The following is a 19863-nucleotide window of genomic DNA, read 5'->3' as shown; positions in this document are numbered from 1 at the left end:
AATGAATTGGGAAATTGGGAATCTGTTCACCATCGATATAAGTAGAACACGTGGTAGCTCGATGAGAGTTTTCTTCAGAAGCTTATGTGTAACTCAAGGTTTTTCTTCATTGGTCAATCAATACCTTAGAGACAATGACCCTTAATTTATATTCGGGACTGCGGGATGATAATATATTAATGGCAGATGAGAAAGGCTTGCCCTCGTCCAACCAAAAATTAGAATTTGCAGCCCTGCATTTTTAATGCAAAACTTGTTAAACACGTGCCAGACACAATGCAATTGTTCCATTGTATCAAAAATATTACAGCTTAATTCACTCTTTTGTTACTTCCATACAAAAAGTTCTTTTCATGATGTCACCACGCAGAATATTTTTGGTCTCTCTGTCACATGTTTTAACATTCTTCCTCCTCCCTGATCAAACGACTACTACAAACGGCGAGTAATAAAAATCTTATAAATTTGCGAGAATTAATTTATTAACATAATAATTTTTTGTTTAGGTAACGGAAAGAATGATATGTTGGTCAACGAGCCAGACAGCTTTTACCGAATCGTGGGAGGAAGTAAAGCTCGACAAGGCGAGTTTCCATGGATCGCCCAATTACGTGTGGATGGCAAACACTTCTGTGCAGGGACGATAATCAACGAAAATTTCATTCTGGGCGCGGTTAGTGGGATGCTTACTTAATCTGCTACATGTGTACATAGTCTCAACCCTCTTAAAAATAATTTTACTCTTTTCAAAGGTAAATCGACTCTGAATTGTGTGTTAAGTAAATGAAAGTAAATTCAGAGAGAGCAAAGTAGAGTCATTATAGAGTAAAGTAATCAATTTCCCCTTTCATAAAGTAAACTCTTTATAAATTTAATGTTGCCCTAGAATTAGTATAAGTAAATAGCGTCCTTAATTACATACATATTTATTTAGAGTATATTTACATTTCAAAAGGGTAGCACTATTTTTATGTAAGAATGCAATCAAGTGCGATTGCTCCAAGATTCAAGTTACGCGACACATTGGGCGAATTTTGTGGGTATCGTTAAAGCAGATTATGATTAATATAGAAATTTAAAAACCTAGGCACATTGTGCTGGACCACCTGAATGGGCAACGTTCGTGCTAGGAGAACATGTCCAAAATGCGGACGACGGAATGGAGGTTGTGGCAAAGGTCGCGGAAATAATAGTACATGAAAATTTCAACCAGTAAGCAAGAGTAAATATTTATTTATATGAACTTCATATATTTATACAGGGTGATTAAAATGTCACGCTACAGTGAAAAATTTTTCAATAAGAAGAACCCCTAATTCTCCATTAATCACATGATTTGAGATTGAGATCATTCTAATTATTATCAAAACTGATGGAACACTGATGACAAAATTCTTAAAATGTTGAATTTTAGAGACTAAATTTTAGTAACTAATAGAAATTTACGAATTTTTTCCATGGAAAAATTTTCCATTGAAGCGTGACATTTTAACCACCCTGTACTTACATAAGTAATTGACCTCCACGCTCCCTTATTTTTTCTAAATTATTCGTTTGACAACCAATTGTATGCATTCATACATTTGTGTAACAATTGTTTATCTATTGTCTACTGGTATTTTTTTTCAGCATAGATAAGTACGCAGTTTTAACTTTATTTTATGTACCTCATTTCAGGACAACTTTTACTCATGACATTGCCTTGTTCCGACTAACACGTCCACTGACCTTCAGCAACCCCTTCATTCAACCAGCCCGAATAGCAAAGAAGTCGACAAAACCTTCCAAGAAAATGGTTGTGGCCGGGTGGGGGCTTACTAATCAGAATAACACCGAAGTAAGCGACATTCTACAAAAGGCCACGGTCGCCTTAAGACCTGATTCTGTCTGCAAACAGGCGTACGAACCCACCCGCGTCAAGTATGTGTCGGATGTGCAGATTTGCGTGGGTGGTGAAGGAAAAAGCAGCTGCAAAGGGGACTCCGGTGGTCCGCTGCATATTGGGAGGAACACGGTAGACTACACGGTTGTAGGAATCGTATCCTTCGGTAACGTCAAGTAGATCAAATATATCTGATTTTGTGAAATTTCATATCTACATAAATACAGATATCTATGAATTTCCTCATAGCCGGCTATTTTACACAGCCCTTGTAACATTGTTCACTCAATAAATTCTGTAAACTATTTACAAACTTTAAAAACATTTCGAAGGAAAATTAGCTTACAAGTTTCTATAAATTTCCAAAGATGAAAGGCGTCTTTTTATGGGGCAAAAGTGTGAAAAATAATATTACAGAACCTACGGATTTTAAGAATTAACCATGACCGTGTAAGTTCGCCATTACAAGCATGGATTTAAACTATGTATGCATGTATTTACGGATTCAAATTAGTATTTATTTTGATACAGCCAGTTATGATAAACAGTTTTTTTTTGCAAATCAACTAATGTCAACTTGTCATATTGAAACGAAGGCATGTTCGGATAATATTTTCAGTAATTAAGTCAGACAAATTTCTGCTGCAATTGAGATTCTTTCAAGATTTGCCATAAAAGGAATGAAATATTTTTTTGCAGGTAAAGGCTGTGCGTCGAACCAGTATCCGGCCGTGTATACCAAAATTTCTGCCTATGTGGACTGGATTGAAGAGAATATTAAGGGTATGAATTATGGAGGAAAGGGGGAGGCAGGAAATCCAGAAAAATCAATATTCATCGACCTTAAATCTTAAGCAAGTTAAGAATACTTAAGAAAAAGTAGATTAAAAATAAGCAATCATTTACATTCAGTACATTCATTAAATGCAAAATTAAATTTGGCCAGGATCCTTAATTATTGTTCGGCATGTCAGGTTTAACGGGTCAGCACCACCAATTCACTCAATCCCCTACAGAAAGAAACTATTAGGACACGGTCCACATTTCTTAAAACTTTTGAACTTCACTTTACAACTAAAAGCAATTTGAGCTTTATTCTTAAGCTACGAATAAGTAATATGTGAGTACGTCATATCCTTTCGGTTCGAATACACCTATGTAAGAACAATTATCAACTGTATCATTTTGACTATACATATTTGATATTATTACAATCGTTATCGGGTAGTTAAACTTGTAACAATTACACAAGCTAAGAACGTGCACAAATTAAATATTTTGCAAAAATTTTGTAGTTATTTTTCATTTGACACGACTGGTGGATTCCATGCATGAATGGCTTCATAATAAAATATACAATGACGCAATAAAGCGCAGAAAATAAACCGAATGAACGGAAATACGTCGTATTTTTTTTTACTTAAAATCTGAACCGTGCTTCGCGAGCAATCAATCTAACTCGAATCATACTCCGGGCCGTACATTTGCCAAGAATAAACTGATACAAAACCGTTCACCGTAATAAGTACTAACATTTCTCAAGTAATCGCCCAAAACTATTTAAATATTTCCAATAAGGAAACCAATATTACTTAGTTAATTATTCATGTCTTATCTAGATTGACGTATTTGTCACTCGCATCGAGATGTCAGGCCTTTCAACCGCCTCTGTTGTCTTTTTGATTATCTCCGCTCGCCTTGCAATAATTGGGGCCGAATTGTCTGACGAAAATACCCCTGCCGAACGATTCAAGAGGGATCCTCAAATTAAAAAAAGGCAAATGCACGTGCCCACCACATTTCGACTACAAGGATATTTATCAAAACTACTGCGGCCACGAGCTAACCCCACGCAACAAGTGTTCCCAGCACACCGCGTATAAATGCCATGGTAAGAATTCCGTTGCGACAGGAAAACTGTGCAGCGTTTGGAAAGAAATGTCAGCCAAGCACCAAAACGTCGAGAGGGTGGAAGCAATGTCTTGACGAATAAGCTGACCAGTCGTTTGGTGGGGAATGAATTAAAATGTCGGATATCGCATGCAAAATATTTTCTTATATATACATACATGAATAAATAAAATCGAGTCAAACGAAGCTAACAAAAAGTAGCGTCAAAGCGATTGAGATTTTAAATTAAAATGACACTATATTTATTTATATGATAATCATGTATGTTTGTATTTTATACATTTGACATCGCCCACACGGTAATGGGTGGGTACTTGGCATATGTACATTACACATTTTTTTACGGTGAAGTCCATTCATAAAACAAGTGGTCGTTTGGGTTTTTCTTAAAGTTTACGACCAAGTGTCATGGAAGAGGTGAGGATGAGACGTAAGCGATATCGTAACAACTGAGTAAAATCTACCCAGTTGTTGTTTCATCCTTTATTTAATTCAACCCTGAGTAAATTTAATTGTATTTATTTAGTGTGGGGAGCAAAAATTTAAAAACAAAATTTCAAATAAAAAAAATTGCAGTCGTAATCGAAATACATCGAAGTACATACATACATCGAAATACTCGCGTTGAGTTGCCTCAAATACAAAAAACAAGACAAATATTTTCGAATCGTAAAACTAGAAAATTCAATTATATCTAGTGTAAACCGGGCGACTGCCGGCGCCCCCAGGATTTGGCACCACTGACAACTGCTGAGGTTGACCACCCCTAAATCGCAATCGGGGCATTTTGTTGTGACTAATTTTTAGCTAAATTGTTACGAAATTCAACCTTGATTACTCAATCCACTAATTAATTCTGGCATACCTAGTTTATGTACACTCTCAGCAAAATTGCCACCAAAATCGTCTCCTCGTGTAGGTATTATGCAACTCTACCGTAGGGTAATAATTTACCTCCGTCCGTTGACAAGTGTGTTTTGTCTCCCGAGCGGAGGTAAATATTATTGTCACCTACCGGGATACAATTTGTTACTGTCGATTACAGAATGCATTCAACGGAGGTAAGCTGTGTCTTCGATTGGAAATAATTTACCTACATGTGGTGACAATATGGGTGACAAGTTATCACCGTCTTGCGCATATATTTATCTCCTTGCGGTAATAGATTAGAACCCGGGGGAAGCAAATATAGTTTCTAAAATATGTATTTATTTATTTAAATACGACTTGGCTAGAGATTAGAGATCTTCCTCTGCATACTACATATATACATAATATAAATTAAATTGTACATGCTTATATACATGTACATATGTATATCACTTATAATGTTGGTGGAAATTGATTCTCGTACTAGCTGGCTCGAGTTTATTATTCTTCAGAAGATTTGCCTGGTATCTACATATAAATCAAATAAAATTAAAAATATTACCCTGCAGCACTCAAACTAAATAAATCGCTGCTTAACCGAAATAAAAATAAAATAAACAAAAATGAAATGAGGGCCCACCTGTTCATAATTTGACATTTCGACCACCTTTTTGAATTTGACGCACGGAAAGAATTTGGCCTAATTCTGGCCAAAATAAATGAAGTGTCAACTGTATAAATTTTAAGATCACACTCAAAGAGAAATTAAACTTATTTACTACTACTTCAAATTGAGTTTTATCTTACAATAACAACATCTTCCACGAAGAGTTCCGTGGAACACGCAACGTTAGAGATGAAATTTTTTTTCCAGTAAAATAAGGAAAATATCTTCATCTCAATCTGAGCCATATTCATCTTTGAACGAAATTTTCGCATCCGGATCTAGGAAAAACTTGTTTTAGTGTAAATATTTAGGACAAAACACAATAAAATTAAAGCGGAAGCATCATATGAACTATGAATTAAAATTATTTACCTGAAATGTAGAGTAATCCATAATTTGAACCTCTAATTACTAATTTTATCTTCTGGTATTTTTTCTTGGATGCGAAACTCGAACAATTTTCGTTATTCTGCCAGATGCGAGAAAGAAACGTGTGTGAGAGAAAACTTAACTGCCACTAAACTTTTAGTGACGAAACTTTGCGCTGGGCTTTAAGGAGACAAATTGTCACCTACAGGAAATGATTTTGGTAACGAAATTATTTCCATGAAGGAAATAAATTATTTCCGGATAGGATACACTGTTGGTCACTTACAATGTTGACAATTTTGGTGACAAATTTATTACCTAATGAAAGACAGAGGTTGTTACCTTGTCAGGGTCAGAGGTGTTCACATTCATGAATTTAACGTTGTGAATGAATATTCATTCCTATATTCACCAATGTTAAATTCATGAATGTGAACAGGTCAGGGTAGTAAAAATTGTAATAATTTTTCTTCTAAATTATTGAGAGTGTACATTGCAGAATATTGACTAAAATTACCGCTAACCTTAACCTCACAATCTACTATTTTTTCTACTGAGGTCACAAGTGGAATTAATCTATCCTGTACGCAATTGAACCATTAAATAATTAAATCCAGAGCGCAATTTTCCAATAAGGAAACCAGGCCAATAATTTCAGATGGTAAAAACCATAATTTACTTGCGAAACTAAGAAGGTTTACATTTATTCATCAGCACAGATTTACATACATAAGTTACATTTTGCTCAATTCTTCATTCAACGATTCTCAGAATTTGGCCATAAAACTATTGCAATATCGGTCATATCGCGTGTAACAATCTGCTGATAGTCAATAATCTGCCCATAAATGTTTGCATTTATGTAAAGTAAAGTAAAGTCCGACCGAATAAATTTGCACAATTGCAAATTTGCACAATGTACTCCCCGAGTATGATCCCAATACACTGTCACGGTCGTGATTAATCCTTCCTGCTGCAATATCTTAACCAAGCAGAATAAAACCATAAATGCGGACCAAGTCAAAGCATATGCATACAAGCCCAAATTAAATGATGTATTAAATCCATAATAAGAAAAATTAAAAAGATAGACCTGTATATAAAGCCGGGTCGGACTCGAATTAGCGGCATAACAATTTATTCCTTTCACAGAGATTTATTAAGCAATTTCCATAATCATGTTCTCTACAACGGGCGTAATAGTATTTCTAATCTCAGCGACTGCAGCGGTACTCGCAGTTCCGGCCCGGGTTCACCTTACCCGTAGTTCTGAAGGGTACCAGGCTCAAATCCATGTCGAAAATCAAGACAGTGTCCAGCTCAACTTGAAAAAATCCGGTAAGAGTTTCATACCTTATTCAGATGCATAAATAGGTCGTGAGAATCCTAATTTTTCTTGCCCATTATTTCTGATCCAGCCACCCCTGTGTTCCATCCGGACTTTAAAATTTTTTCGGTTGGAAAGGACAGTGAATTTCATACCGATTTAACTCCTTCCAGACAGATTTTGGACGAGATAGAAAACTCAATTTATGAGGATGTCCGTCAGGGCGCGGTTGTCAGGTTGGTCAACGATGGAGCAGGAGTTGTAAGCTAAATTCTGTTTTTATTAAGTTGTATCCCATTACGCATGTCTAAATATAGAGTTTTTTTATTTACTTTATCGAACGGTTTGCATAGCATGGATTCGTGGGGAACATGAGGATCTACCACGACGACGGAAACCATGACATTTCTCAAATTCACGATTCACTCGATCAAAGAGGAAAAAGCGACTTTCGTAAAAAATTAATTAATTAAAACCTGATAAAATATTCCAATTTTAAGAATTTTTAATAAATTTTGAAAAGTGGAGATTCCGGAGGAGTATCGCCAACCAAAGAATTTGTCCGTGCAATCGAGCGGAATTGGGATCCAGGCCGTGGCAAATGTTGAGTTATTTCTTGTCATCGATTACGCCACGTACCTGCTGTTTGGCGCGGGTACGAGGAGAATTATAGAATATGAGGCCCTCTTTATCAAGGGTGTCGGCAACATTTTCGCCACAAATAACGACCCCATTGTAACTTTCCAAGTTGTGGGAATTCGTTTTATGACGGTATGAACCTCATGCTCTACGGGTTGTACATATATCTCCATACATATATTTACACATATATGTCGATACATTTTAACGGCGTCCGTAGCATCTCCCAATGTCGGCAAAATCAAAAATATCTTTACGACGCTTAGATCTTTAAGATATCTTATTTTGTATCATTTTTTTTACAACACATAAAATATTTATTGACCGATTGATTGTTTAACCCAGAGTTCAGGTATCTTAAATTTACGGAAAATTTGCCCAACAAATATGACTGCATAGGAGTCGCACAAAATCATTTTGTATCTTGTAGATCTACAGGCTGTACGTATTTGGAGATCATAAAGATTTTATTAACATACATATGTGTGTAACGTGTCATTTACTGAGTTTGTACTGGGACCCAAGGGCCGATAAATTATTTAAACCTAGTCCAAACCCTACAATAACTAAGGGATACTTTTCAGGCTCCTGCTCAACAACCGTTCATCGAGAATAATAAACTTTCCGGTGTGATTAGCAACCTTGAAAACGTCTTACGACAATTTAGTACTGAAAGCTTACAATTTTCAACCATTACGCAATTATTTGTCAAAACTAACCTTATATTTATTTATACGAAAAGACGGTTACCTTGCGTCAAACACCGCTATTCTTCCAAATTACGATGTTGCTGCACTAATGACCGCCGAAACGGTAATGAGAGGACAACCGATCGGATATGCTTTCACTGAGGGCTCTTGTAATGTCAACGTTCGAGGAGCGGTTAGTCAGGATCAATCCGCCAGCTTTATTGGCGTCCGACTACTCGCGCACGAACTTGGTCACACGTAAGAATTTTTAAGTATTAATTATTGTGAGAAGGTGCAAAATAGGTTACAGGTTATAATGCTTATCTAAATCTTCTGGCTTGATTTCGTAAAAGCCTGCGGTAGAAAGTTTACACATTTTCGAACCCGCGGGTTACGCTTTTATAAACTAACATTTTAAATTAATTAACATTTTTCAACTAACTAGCATTTTAAGAAATTATGAAATTAAAAAATTCGCAGACTGGGGTCAACACATGACGGAACTGGTGAAGATGAGAACGGATGTACTCAAGACGATCATTTTATAATGCACCCTGAAATTGGACCTACGGGAGGCGAGAATCGGTTCCTGTTTAGCCAATGTAGCAGGAATTTGATGATCACGTTCATAGAGTGAGTCCCCAAATCTTGTCACGGTTGGTAAAATTGTTGTTTTAAAGTCAAATTTTTGACAAATTTGTACATATCCCTCAACTCTTACCACCAGTGACGAAATTATCCTTTTGAAAGTTATAGCTGCATGATGCCCGTATTAAAATAGTTTTATATTCCCATTAAGTTCCGCGACGTGCTTGAGGACCACGAATTTTGTAGGAACCCCGTGGACCGTTCCCTCAAACACTCCAGGCGATTTGGTCGATTTAAACGCCGTCTGTCGGGCTCTGTTTAACAGACCAAACGCCGTTGTGGACCCGACATTCACACCGGATCAAATTTGCGAAGGCGTTCGATGTCAGTATGACGAGGCGTGCAACATTAATAACTGCCCAATCAGGCCAGTTCAATTTAATCCTCCGAGTGCACCAGATGGCGCGCCGTGCGGGTCTAACAATGGGGTATGTTGACATCGTAATAAAACCGAGAACAAAATGTTATACAGCAATGTTTTTTCATTATAGAAATGCCAATTGGGAAGATGTGTCGTGGTAAGGAATTTATTTTTACGGAAATATATATATAATCTGTCCCGGTTATCAGGATTAAATATAAAGTGATAGCGTATTGGTAGTTTGGTAACTATTAGAAGCAACGATTTCTTTCAATACTCTCCTCTTAAGTAAAAATTTGAATTTCTTCGATAACTTCATACTCATGTTACAAACGCGATCAAGCCTTTTTCATCCTAAGGTCGAATTACAGTCCTTATGTGCAATTGATTTTCATCACTAATTATATTCAGCCTCCCACCGGACCGTTTACTTGCACCGCGGAGGGAACATTCAGACACACCAATTGCCGCATGTACTACTGGTGTGTGAGAATTAGCGGAAATTTGTACACATATGTATTCACTTGCCCCACCGGGTCGTATTTTAATCCTGCTACACTAAAATGCGTGTTAGGTGGATGCTAAATAATACGCAAATATGTTGACGAACAAGAATATGGTGTATCGTATTGTATTTCCTTAAATAAACGTAACAATAATTAATATTTATTCTCCAAAATAAATTGCATTGCATCGATAGAAAACCTTCTCCACCTGTACATCAATAACATCACCGCTTTTTTGGAAGCTGTAATGTAGAATTTAAAAAAATCAATTACGTGTCGGATCATGGGTAATGCTATAATTAAGGTGAACATTTAATCCGTGTTGGTTTGTATTTATGTACATACCCACTTATTAAACATTGCACTTAGGGACCGCGTATTGCCAGATATGTAAGCTTTTATCCCGAGATACCGAGCAGACAACGAAGTACATTTATTCATCGTTTGTGTTAAAACTTCATACTCAGGGTCGTAAAAGTTAAAAAGGCCAATTCTTTAGACTATATACATCTCACCCATTAAACCAAATTAAGCAGCACATAAACCGTTACAACGAACGCAACCAATGGGTGAAAGTATAATTAAAGACAACTTTTCAGAGAAAACGCTGTTTACGGGAGGAGTGTTTACACACGTCAGTAACTTCACGCAATAACGTTTAGATAAAACCATCTATCGATGAGAAATATGTCAGACTTGAGGTCTGCACATCTTGACCCTGGTCTTCGTTATTAAGGGTGACTATTTGGTTTTTGTGTGATGACAATTGTGAAACTATATGAAGCATGATGCTAAATTAAGCCAACTTTTCACAGAAAACGACGCTTACGGGGGGAGCGTTAACACACGTCAGTAACTTAACGCAATAACGTTTAGATAAAACCATCCATCGATGAGAAATATGCCAGACTTGAGGTCTGCATATCTTGACCCTGGTTCTCGTTATTAAAGGTGACGATTTGGTGGGTGTGTAATGACAATTGTAGAAATATGCCAGACTTGAGATCTGCATATCTTGACCCTGGTTTTGGTTATTAAGGGTGACTTTTTGGTGCGTGTGTGATGACAATTGTGAAAGTTTATGAGGCATGATGCTAACTAAACCCAACTTTTCAGAGAAAACGTAGCGTACGGGGGGAGCGTTTACACACGTCAGTAACTTAACGCAATAACGTTTAGATAAAACCATCTATCGATGAGAAATATGCCAGGCTTGAGGTCTGCATACCTTGACCCTGGCTTTGGGTATTAAGGGTGACGTTTTGGTTGGTGTGTGATGACAATTGTGAAACTATATGAAGCATGATGCTAATTAAAGCCAACTTTTCTGAGAAAACGATGCTTACGGGGGAGCGTTTACACACGTCAGTAACTTAACGCAATAACGTTTAGATAAAACCATCTATCGATGAGAAATATGCCAGACTTGAGGTCTGCATATCTTGACCCTCGTTTTCGTTGTAAAGGGTGACTTTTTGGTGGGTGTGTGATGACAATTGGGAAACTATATGAAGCATGATGCTAATTAAAGCTCACTTTTCAGAGAAAACGTAGCTAACGGGGGGAGCGTTTACACACGTCAGTAACTTAACGCAATAACATTCAAATAAAACCATCAATCGATGAGAAATATACCAGACTTGAGGACTGCATATCTTGACATGAATTTTCGACTTCCTCATTGAAAAATGATGTGTCACATGTCAAAACTGACAAGTGACAATTTTTCGAAACTTTTCGTCACTGTGACGACGTCATCGTCACAGGTGACGATGTCACAGTGTCCATCTTCGAACTCGTCCTGTCCATTGACGTTAGGAGTTTACGTTTAAAATTTCAAGTGTCTTTTCGTTCAAAAGTTATCGGAGCTACGGACAGACAGACGGACGGACAGACAGACGGACGCACGGACGGACGGACAGACAGACGGACTTAACGATCTTATAAAGGGCTTTCACCCCTTAATAACGAAATCCAGGGTTAAGATATGCAGACCTCAAGTCTGGCATATTTCTCATCGATAGATGGTTTGATCTAAACGTTATTGCGTTAAGTTACTGACGTGTGTAAACGCTCCCCCGTAAGCATCGTTTTCTCAGAAAAGTTGGCTTTAATTAGCATCATGCTTCATATAGTTTCACAATTGACATCACACACCGACCAAAAGGTCACCCTTAATAACGAAATCCAGAGTGAAGATATGCAGACCTCAAGTCTGGCATATTTCTCATCGATAGATGGTTTTATCTAAACGTTATTGCGTTAAGTTACTGACGTGCGTAAACGCTCCCCCCGTAAGCAGCGTTTTCTCAGAAAAGTTGGCTTTAATTAGCATCATGCTTCATATAGTTTCACAATTGTCATCACACACCCACCAAAAAGTCACCCTTAATAACGAAAACCAGAGTGAAGATATCCCGAACTCAAGTCTCGCAAATTTCTCATCGATAGATGGTTTGATCTAAACGTTATTGCGATAAGTTACTGACGTGTGTAAACGCTCCCTCCGTAAGCTTGGTTTTCTCCGAAAAGTTGGCTTTAATGAGCATCATGCTTCATATAGTTTCACAATTGTCATCACACACGCACCAAAAAGTCACCCTTAATAACGAAAACCAGTGTCAAGATATCCAGACCTCAAGTCTGGCATATTTCTCATGGATAACGCAATAACGTTTAGATAAAACCATCTATCGATGAGAAATATGCCAGACTTTTGGTCAGCATATCTTGACCCTGGTTTTCGTTATTAAGGGGGATTGTTTGGTTGGTGTGTTATGACAATTGTGAAACTATATGAGGCATGATGATAATTAAAGCCCACTTTTCAGAGACAACGATGCATACTGGGGGAGCGTTTACACACGTCAGTAACTTAACGCAATAACGTTTAGATAAAACCATCTTTCGATGGGAAATATGCCAGACTTTAAGGCTTAATATATTGAGCCGTAGTTTTCGTTGTTTAGTTAACATACATATTCACGCAAATGTATCTTTTCAATTTGGATCCCCGCTATTTTTCGATTTTTCTGCCCAGGCCTTCGTAAAACGCAGAAATTCTTGGCCGCTCAAGTTCGCCTTATCGAGTAGATCGCCACTCGAAATGTAATCAACGAATGTTATCGTATTCAACTCCACCTTAGCATTGCATTCTCCGGCTACTTTATAAATCGTGAATACATTTTCTAACTTGATTTGTTTCTGCAAAACGGATTCACATTTTTTTCTTAAATCAGTCTCACGATACTGGTCAGCCAACTTCATCAAATCTGTTTTAGAACGCTTAGAATATTTTAATTTCTCGTAGAATAGGTTGTTTTCGTAACGTCGAACCTGACAACGTATCAAAATCTACATCCCTGCAGTACAACTTGTCCGTGTAAAGGAAGTACAACAGAGCATAGAATGTGTCCCGCTTAACATCTTGTAATTCAATTTGGCTGGTAATGTGTATAGGCACTTGTGGTAAATTACATTTTATGCATATATAGTTTAATATATATAAAATTTTGCCTACCCATCTTGTTTGTTCCAGGATTCTGAAAATTTCCGTGCAATACAATCACTTCGTAAGATCAAAATTGATTTGTGAGCTTTAATTATGGATCCCTCTACTTTAAACTCGACATCGGTTCCGGGGCCACCCTTAGAAAACATTTGGTTTTATAATATGTATTTATCTTAAGATGAATTAAATTCGTTCCTTACGATCGCAGTTTCGAGCGTCTGAAGAACAGATTTCCCCTTTTCTTCATAGTTGGAGGCACACAGCGATTTGTACATAAATTGTGCTTCTTTCTTAACAAGGGTCATAGGGTGTGGAAAATTTAAGGAATTTAACTCAGTCGGATTATTAAAGCTAATTCCTTTATGGATCTCGCCCCAGGCGAAAGTTGTATCTTTTGACTTTGCTAAACTTTGGTTTATCTTCGACATGCTAGATATGTCATCAAAAATTATTTCCACATCTGTTGCAACTCTGGTAAGGACATTCAGATTTGTCTTGTCTCCTATTCCAAGTTGTCCTTCTGAATTAGAACCGCACGCATACACCTCCCCAGATTTGGTGAGTACGACCGTATGGTATGGTCCATTTATAACCTGTCAAAGTATTTCGATAGGTTTCAAGTACCAATCTCATTTGTAGTTACAAATTTACGATTTTGCAACCTTTTTTATGGGTGTGTCAAAGATTGCTTTAGTTGGAATGTTTGAATGAATGAAGTTCCCTATCCCTAACTCGCCAGTAGCATTATGTCCCCACGAGTACAACTGCATAGGTAATATAAAGGTACAGATCTATGAGTGCTCTTTACTCGTACTTTGACATTTCTAAAAGAAATCTTACGTCCCCGGATTGGGTCAACGCGAACGAGCTGAACTGACTGGAACAGATTTGTTTAATTTTGTTGCTGGTAATATTTGAGGTAGCGTTGCGAGGTTTACTCCGATTCGTCTCATCTCTCAGTCCAAGTTGACCATAGTGATTGTAACCCCACACAAAAACCTCCGCTGTGTCCATTGTTAACGCTAGAGTGTGTGCAAATCCTACCGAAAGTTGCGAAATTTTGGCCCCATCACCCACCTTAACTAATTTTGGAGTAGTAATTATTCCAACGGTTTCAATCCCAAGTTCGCCTAGGAGATTGCTTCCCCACGCGAAGACTCGACCATCCTTGGTTAATGCAAAACAACTTGCTTTGGCATTAGTAAAAAACTCTGAAAAATTTAAATATCAATATTATTTGGTTCAAAAGTTATCGGCGGAAAAGCCACTGTGTGGAGTGCATGTCTGTGGATGGGACACATGCTCACAAACACATGTCTAGGTTTAGGGGATGCGCGTTATTAAATACTATGAATTTAAATACACGTCGGGATACATTATTTTGACTTGAAGTTACATACATATGTAGATACGTCAGAGTATCTACATATATACATATGTTTAACGTCAGACTTAAACGTACATATGTACGAATTTAAATTTTGAATATTTACCCAGAGACAAACACAATACGTTTAGCAAACAAGGATGGTGTGGTGAAGGTTGTTTACTGGGCAAGGCAGGGGATGACGTCAAAATTCCTAGCCGACCAAGTATGACGGCAAGGCAAAGTATTAATGCGCCCTTCACCTCAGGCGTGACACTCTTACCTCGAACAAATTGTCCGCAAAGAGTGTCAATCTTGACGGGTGAAGGAACTGATTCCGATTTACCGATTCCGAGTGACCCAATTGGGCCGGAACCTATCGCGTACACAACGTCATCCGTAGTTATAAGAAATCCAAATGTTCCGTGCACATGGGCGATGCGAATATTTTGCAAAAAGTTATCGTCGATAGTGCTAAAGATGTTCCATTTTTTTAATTCTTTCAGAGGAATTGTTTTTTCGGCCAGTTGTGAAACACGTATTTCAACCAAATCTCCCATGTTCATGAGTGAATGAAATAAATGGTGGATGAAGAATATTTAATTTCGCTTCGTTTAGTGTTCGGTGATACAAAACATAAATCGAAGCATGTATGTGCAAGTATGCTCTGATATCATTGATAAGACAATTCTTATCTTATCACTTTTGGCATGTCCAACTATCTATACAGTATACTTGGTTTTTATTTATCAAAAAACGATAAGAAGCCTTTGTCTGCTTTACGAAATAAATCCCTTGCATTATATTGCGGACATTATGCAAGATTTGTCCATCAGCGACTGCGAATTAAGAAAAACGTAGAAAGGCATGACCTTTAATTTTAGCATATCTCAGTTTTCTACAAACAACTGGAGCTGCTGGAGGCTGCTGGAGTTGTCTGGAATAGCACTGTTTTTCACAAGGCTAACCAATTTTTCATAAAGTGTGAAGAAACATAATTTTAATATAACATGAAAGGGGACTCATAACGTATGTAACAATAAATCGCGAAAAAAATCACTTATTACTGAAGCTAACCGGTGTAGTCATGTAGTCAGATAAATCCGTGACTCTCTACAGAAACAGTATTCATGCAATGTGAATAAACGAATTTGATAGTAGTTCTCCAGTGAAAGGCATAAGGGGCCATTCATATATTACGTAATCAGAAATTCTCGATTTTAACACCCAACAACTTAACATATACATTATGAGATAGGAAATTTTAACCTGGGGAAGATACCAGGACCTAAACCACCTATCTACCCACTAAAAGGATAACGTAATATATGGACGTTCCCTAAATAAATACTCCACACATTTATCATTTTAGCTGAATGCAAACCGTTCACCGCCTGGAGCGAGGGTTCAAATTCTTCACAAGTGGACTGCACATTTTCCACAAGCATTTACACCATAACAATCTAAAGGGTGTTAATAAAGTCCGATCCCATGCATTTTTTGGAGCGTGGTTGTTACAAATTCAGCTGGAACTTTTGAACCAGTGAAGTTATTTATTTCAAATTTTTACCATGGGAGGAACAACTAAACGTGTAAGTCATGAGCATCTTAGAGTTGAGATACAAACATTGCATCAGCAGGGGCTTAAACCTACAGAAATTGTGCAAAAATTGGGCTGCAGCCGCAGAACTGTTTGGAAATGGAAGAATACAAATTTTGTCCACGACAAAAAGCGACCAGGGCGACCCAGAAAGGTGTCACCTACCACAAAAAGAATGATTAAAAACAGACTTTGCAAGAAAACCGGTAGTTCATTACGTAATTGAGCAAGGGAGTTAAATGACTCAAAACGCTATAAAGAGAAGAAGAAGCAAATTAACTGTGTGACCGTGCAAAAATTTGTGAAAACTACGAAGTGGGGTCACACAGCTTACAAACTAACCAAAAAAACCTCTCATGTCACAAAAATATATCGATGACCGTCTGAAATTTGAAGAACTCCTTCAGAAAAGTGCCCATTTGAGTGAAAAAAGACTTGGTGAAGAATTGCGCAGTCACATCCTTTGGACTGACGAATCTATTATTGAACTATATCCAAAATTGAACCAACAAAATGTTCGTTACAGGACAGAAAACAAATCGGATGTACCATCAAGAGCGATCCCAAAATTCGGGCTTAAAGTTATGGTAGCGGGTGGATTTTGTGCACGTTGCGTGACCCCTCTACATATCATACCAAAAGGCCAATCAGTCAATGCAAAGCATTATATGGAAAAAATATTACCTATCTATTTCGATAGCATGGGGAACAAGGAAATATTTCCGAATGAAAGAAAAATAGTTTTCATGCAGGATGGTGCTATAGCCCATACAGCAAAAGCGAGTTTGAGTCTCATCAAGACGCAAGTTTCAACGGTCTGGAGCAAGGGGGTGTGGGCCGCTAACGGCCCAGATTTGAATCCCCTGAAGAACCAGTGGTCCATACTTAAGGAAAATGTATACAAAGAGCCACAACCCCGGACGAGGGAAGAGCTAGTAAAAAAAGTTCAAGATGTATGGAATTCGATTTCCAGAGGCACATTGGAAAAATTAGCACAGAGCCTTAAACAAAGAGTTGAGGGCATGGTTAAAGTAAATGGTAACAAGACCAAATACTAAGGTAAATATGTCGAACATTTTTTGTAAGTATCACGGGTAGTTTTTTTTTATACTAGCCTTCACTTTTTTACAGGAAAAATGGGATCGGACTTTATTAACACCCTGTATTTTTATAAAAAAGGTGAAGCGCACACACTACTCACTATTAAAACTCTATTTAGTAGCAAAACAGACTCTAACACGACGACGTGCGACCCGAATTTTTGTGTTGACATTCCCAAAACATTTTTAGTGGGTGAGACTTTAAAATCAACTCATTCTCAGTAAACAAATCCAGAATGAATCCTAAGCCAAGGAAGAAATGGGAATGTCCCACTTGCTCAAAAACCTTCACAACTAAGCGTAACCTCACACAACACGGCATCACGCACGATCCCTCGGCGCAAATAAAATGCAAAGTAAGTTTTCCCTTTAAATTTGTGACTTTGAAATTTAAAAACTTCGCAAATTCTTTAATTAAAATGTACAAATTCCTAGATCTGCGGCAAGGTTTCAAAATCCCCAGTAAGATTAGCTGCCCACATGAAAGGAGTCCACAGCAACCGAGAACGTTCAAATTGCGACATTTGTCACCGGACATATAGAAATTCCTCCAGTTTACAGAGGCACGTGGACGTCGTACACGGAACGAGAGAACGATCCCGGTTCCCATGCACATTTTCCGGCTGTGAGAAAACCTACCTGAACCAGGGCCATCTTTTGGAGCATGTGAGAGCTGAACATGTCGAAAACCCGCTCCGATTCAGTGCACGCTTTGCCATAAGGATTTTAAATACAGAGGAAACTTGGATGTCCACATTCGAACTCACACGACCGAGAAGCCCTACAATTGCGGGACTTGTGGAAGGCGTTTCGCACGAACGAATGATCTGCAACAACACGAGGTAAATTACAGTAAAAACTCAAATAGTAGCCGGGGACTATTAAATATTTGTAAAATCCGTGGCTAGGACCCGGTCACTATATGCATACTTACATACATATTTGAGAAAGGCCACTATTTATAAAATTTTGAAGAGATTCATCGCTCCTATTTGAGCAACGGCTACTATTTTAGTTTTAATGGTAATACATTGTCTCAAAAATCTAATAAAACTGTAAATTTGTTCCACAGAGGACTCATTTGGAGAAGTCTACACAGAGGACTTTTAAGTGCAACCTTTGTGCGCTTACGTTCCTTAGTAGATCTGGTTTACGATGGCATGTTCGGGTTATTCATGAAAATCGGAGGAGTTATCACTGCACATTTTGTGGAAAAATGCTCTCGACATGCAATAATTTGATGCGCCACGTGGAGGCGGTACACCCCGCGAACAAGGAGAAGATTCATCCCTGCGACAAATGCGAGTACCGGAGTCACTCGAAGGGCAATTTAGCCGTACACAAAAGTCGGCACGATCCTAAGAAGCATGAATGCTACTTTTGTGGGAAGAATTTTGTCTCTTTTCAAAATTTGGTACGGCACTGCGGTCCAGTTCATACTTTGGAGCACGAGTAATTTTCATAACTAGTATTTCGTTGAACTTACTGTAAATTTACAATTTAATCATTAATTTAAAAAATTATAAAATTTTTTATTTGAAGGAGAAATAATTTGTTTGTATAACTACTAGTTAGCAGTTATTTATGTGGTATGCATATGTACTGTAATCTATTAAATTTACATTTTATTCGTTAACTTGAAAAAAAACTAAAGAATTAATATTGCCTTGTTGCGCATATATGTACGTATTTTAATGTGGCTAAAAGCGTTGCTTGCAGTACACTGAATATCAGTGGCGCAACTATTGTTTTGGCCCCATGGCAAATGGCATAAAATTGTTAAAAATTTATTTTGGTTGGGTTTCAGCTTGGCGGATCAGTAAATACTTGTTTATACTTTTTGAAGTGATGGAAATAATTATTTTTAAAAAACTTTCTTAACCTGGTACTTGTTTCTCTCCGCTTGAGCGATTCTATAAAATACTTTTAATTTTTCATAAGAAGTTTCATGAGTAACCAACCACTCTCACCATGTTCTGAGCAAACTTTCTCACTCGCTTTGGGTCACTGTAAAAAGTGCGAATGTTCAATGGGTGCGAACAAAGAGGAGGTTCATTAATGTTTGTATTTATATTTATTGGATGTAAACAAGTGATTTGATACAAGTTATTTCGAGGAGAAGGGTTCGCATCAAATGGGCCCCAAATAATTTTAGCAAGAGACAAACGGTTCACCGCCTGCCGTGAGGGTCCAAACTTTCCACAAGACACTCTACTTGATTTTACTCTGGCATGTACATAAAACTCGTCTGGCTATTTTTATAAAAAACTGCACACTGAATTGGATGAAGTAAAAAGTAATTTTTCTCATATTTTGCAGGACCCTTGTTTCTCTTCAAACTTGATGATGAAAGAGAAAATATGAAAACTACGCCAACACTCAAAACAAAAATTTGTCACATCAACACCGTCGGTGTC

General features: G+C 37.6%; 4 protein-coding genes and 1 long non-coding RNA gene across 8 annotated transcripts; 3 read left to right on the top strand and 2 right to left on the bottom strand.

The window, feature by feature from the left end:
* Positions 1 to 356: 356 nt before the first annotated feature.
* LOC110854885 (trypsin-1) lies at positions 357 to 2736 on the top strand. The gene is made up of 5 exons (XM_022103313.1): positions 357 to 441; positions 507 to 673; positions 1088 to 1212; positions 1678 to 2048; positions 2582 to 2736. Exons 1-5 carry the CDS (start codon positions 357 to 359, stop codon positions 2734 to 2736), a joined length of 903 nt encoding a protein of 300 aa, XP_021959005.1.
* A 2327-nt stretch (positions 2737 to 5063) lies between these two features.
* LOC118437027 lies at positions 5064 to 6235 on the bottom strand. Its single transcript, XR_004835847.1, has 4 exons — positions 5703 to 6235; positions 5471 to 5608; positions 5304 to 5394; positions 5064 to 5191 (listed from the first exon to the last, which is right to left on the bottom strand). It is a non-coding gene; the product is annotated as an uncharacterized LOC118437027 (long non-coding RNA).
* Positions 6236 to 6561: 326 nt separating this feature from the next.
* On the top strand, positions 6562 to 10028 carry LOC110854946 (zinc metalloproteinase-disintegrin-like 4a). Its single transcript, XM_022103371.2, has 10 exons — positions 6562 to 7037; positions 7118 to 7287; positions 7380 to 7479; positions 7550 to 7797; positions 8250 to 8331; positions 8408 to 8612; positions 8835 to 8987; positions 9154 to 9430; positions 9494 to 9520; positions 9775 to 10028. The coding sequence occupies exons 1-10, from the start codon at positions 6878 to 6880 to the stop codon at positions 9946 to 9948; spliced, it is 1596 nt and encodes a 531-aa protein (XP_021959063.1). The 5' UTR covers positions 6562 to 6877; the 3' UTR covers positions 9949 to 10028.
* On the bottom strand, positions 9979 to 15386 carry LOC110854947 (RCC1 and BTB domain-containing protein 1). 4 transcript variants are annotated; one of them, XM_035855719.1, is made up of 7 exons: positions 14874 to 15386; positions 14221 to 14591; positions 14043 to 14144; positions 13581 to 13973; positions 13390 to 13517; positions 13206 to 13312; positions 12683 to 13141 (listed from the first exon to the last, which is right to left on the bottom strand). In XM_035855719.1, exons 1-7 carry the CDS (start codon positions 15310 to 15312, stop codon positions 12870 to 12872), a joined length of 1812 nt encoding a protein of 603 aa, XP_035711612.1. In that variant the 5' UTR covers positions 15313 to 15386; the 3' UTR covers positions 12683 to 12869. The 4 variants fall into 4 exon arrangements, with proteins under 4 accessions (XP_021959064.2, XP_035711612.1, XP_035711613.1 ...); XM_035855720.1 differs by having other exon boundaries at positions 15030 to 15386; XM_035855721.1 differs by having other exon boundaries at positions 15093 to 15386.
* A 2187-nt stretch (positions 15387 to 17573) lies between these two features.
* LOC118437011 (zinc finger protein 502-like) lies at positions 17574 to 19025 on the top strand. The gene is made up of 3 exons (XM_035855753.1): positions 17574 to 17802; positions 17882 to 18288; positions 18519 to 19025. Exons 1-3 carry the CDS (start codon positions 17683 to 17685, stop codon positions 18685 to 18687), a joined length of 696 nt encoding a protein of 231 aa, XP_035711646.1. The 5' UTR covers positions 17574 to 17682; the 3' UTR covers positions 18688 to 19025.
* Positions 19026 to 19863: the final 838 nt, after the last annotated feature.

The sequence above is a fragment of the Folsomia candida genome, unplaced genomic scaffold (genome assembly GCF_002217175.1).
Source record: "Folsomia candida strain VU population unplaced genomic scaffold, ASM221717v1 Fcan01_Sc011, whole genome shotgun sequence".
NCBI lineage: Eukaryota > Metazoa > Arthropoda > Collembola > Entomobryomorpha > Isotomidae > Folsomia > Folsomia candida.
The sequence above is the reverse complement of the archived record's forward strand: the minus strand, read 5'-3'. Positions and strand labels throughout refer to the sequence as shown.

What these genes read in the sequence shown, in the direction of transcription:
- LOC118437011 (XM_035855753.1), top strand. Translation starts at nt 17,683, where the DNA reads ATGAATCCTAAGCCAAGGAAGAAATGGGAATGTCCCACTTGCTCAAAA. An exon ending in CGGCGCAAATAAAATGCAAA is followed by an intron (nt 17,803 to 17,881) that starts GTAAGTTTTCCC and finishes ACAAATTCCTAG; the next exon opens with ATCTGCGGCAAGGTTTCAAA. An exon ending in ATGATCTGCAACAACACGAG is followed by an intron (nt 18,289 to 18,518) that starts GTAAATTACAGT and finishes TTTGTTCCACAG; the next exon opens with AGGACTCATTTGGAGAAGTC.
- LOC110854885 (XM_022103313.1), top strand. Translation starts at nt 357, where the DNA reads ATGTCACCACGCAGAATATTTTTGGTCTCTCTGTCACATGTTTTAACA. An exon ending in GTACATGAAAATTTCAACCA is followed by an intron (nt 1,213 to 1,677) that starts GTAAGCAAGAGT and finishes ACCTCATTTCAG; the next exon opens with GACAACTTTTACTCATGACA. An exon ending in TGTAGGAATCGTATCCTTCG is followed by an intron (nt 2,049 to 2,581) that starts GTAACGTCAAGT and finishes ATTTTTTTGCAG; the next exon opens with GTAAAGGCTGTGCGTCGAAC.
- LOC110854946 (XM_022103371.2), top strand. Translation starts at nt 6,878, where the DNA reads ATGTTCTCTACAACGGGCGTAATAGTATTTCTAATCTCAGCGACTGCA. An exon ending in AAGAGGAAAAAGCGACTTTC is followed by an intron (nt 7,480 to 7,549) that starts GTAAAAAATTAA and finishes AATTTTGAAAAG; the next exon opens with TGGAGATTCCGGAGGAGTAT. An exon ending in CGTGCGGGTCTAACAATGGG is followed by an intron (nt 9,431 to 9,493) that starts GTATGTTGACAT and finishes TTTTCATTATAG; the next exon opens with AAATGCCAATTGGGAAGATG.
- LOC110854947 (XM_035855719.1), bottom strand. Translation starts at nt 15,312, where the DNA reads ATGAACATGGGAGATTTGGTTGAAATACGTGTTTCACAACTGGCCGAA. An exon ending in CGTATTGTGTTTGTCTCTGG is followed by an intron (nt 14,592 to 14,873) that starts GTAAATATTCAA and finishes TAAATTTTTCAG; the next exon opens with AGTTTTTTACTAATGCCAAA. An exon ending in TTGACACACCCATAAAAAAG is followed by an intron (nt 13,974 to 14,042) that starts GTTGCAAAATCG and finishes ATACTTTGACAG; the next exon opens with GTTATAAATGGACCATACCA.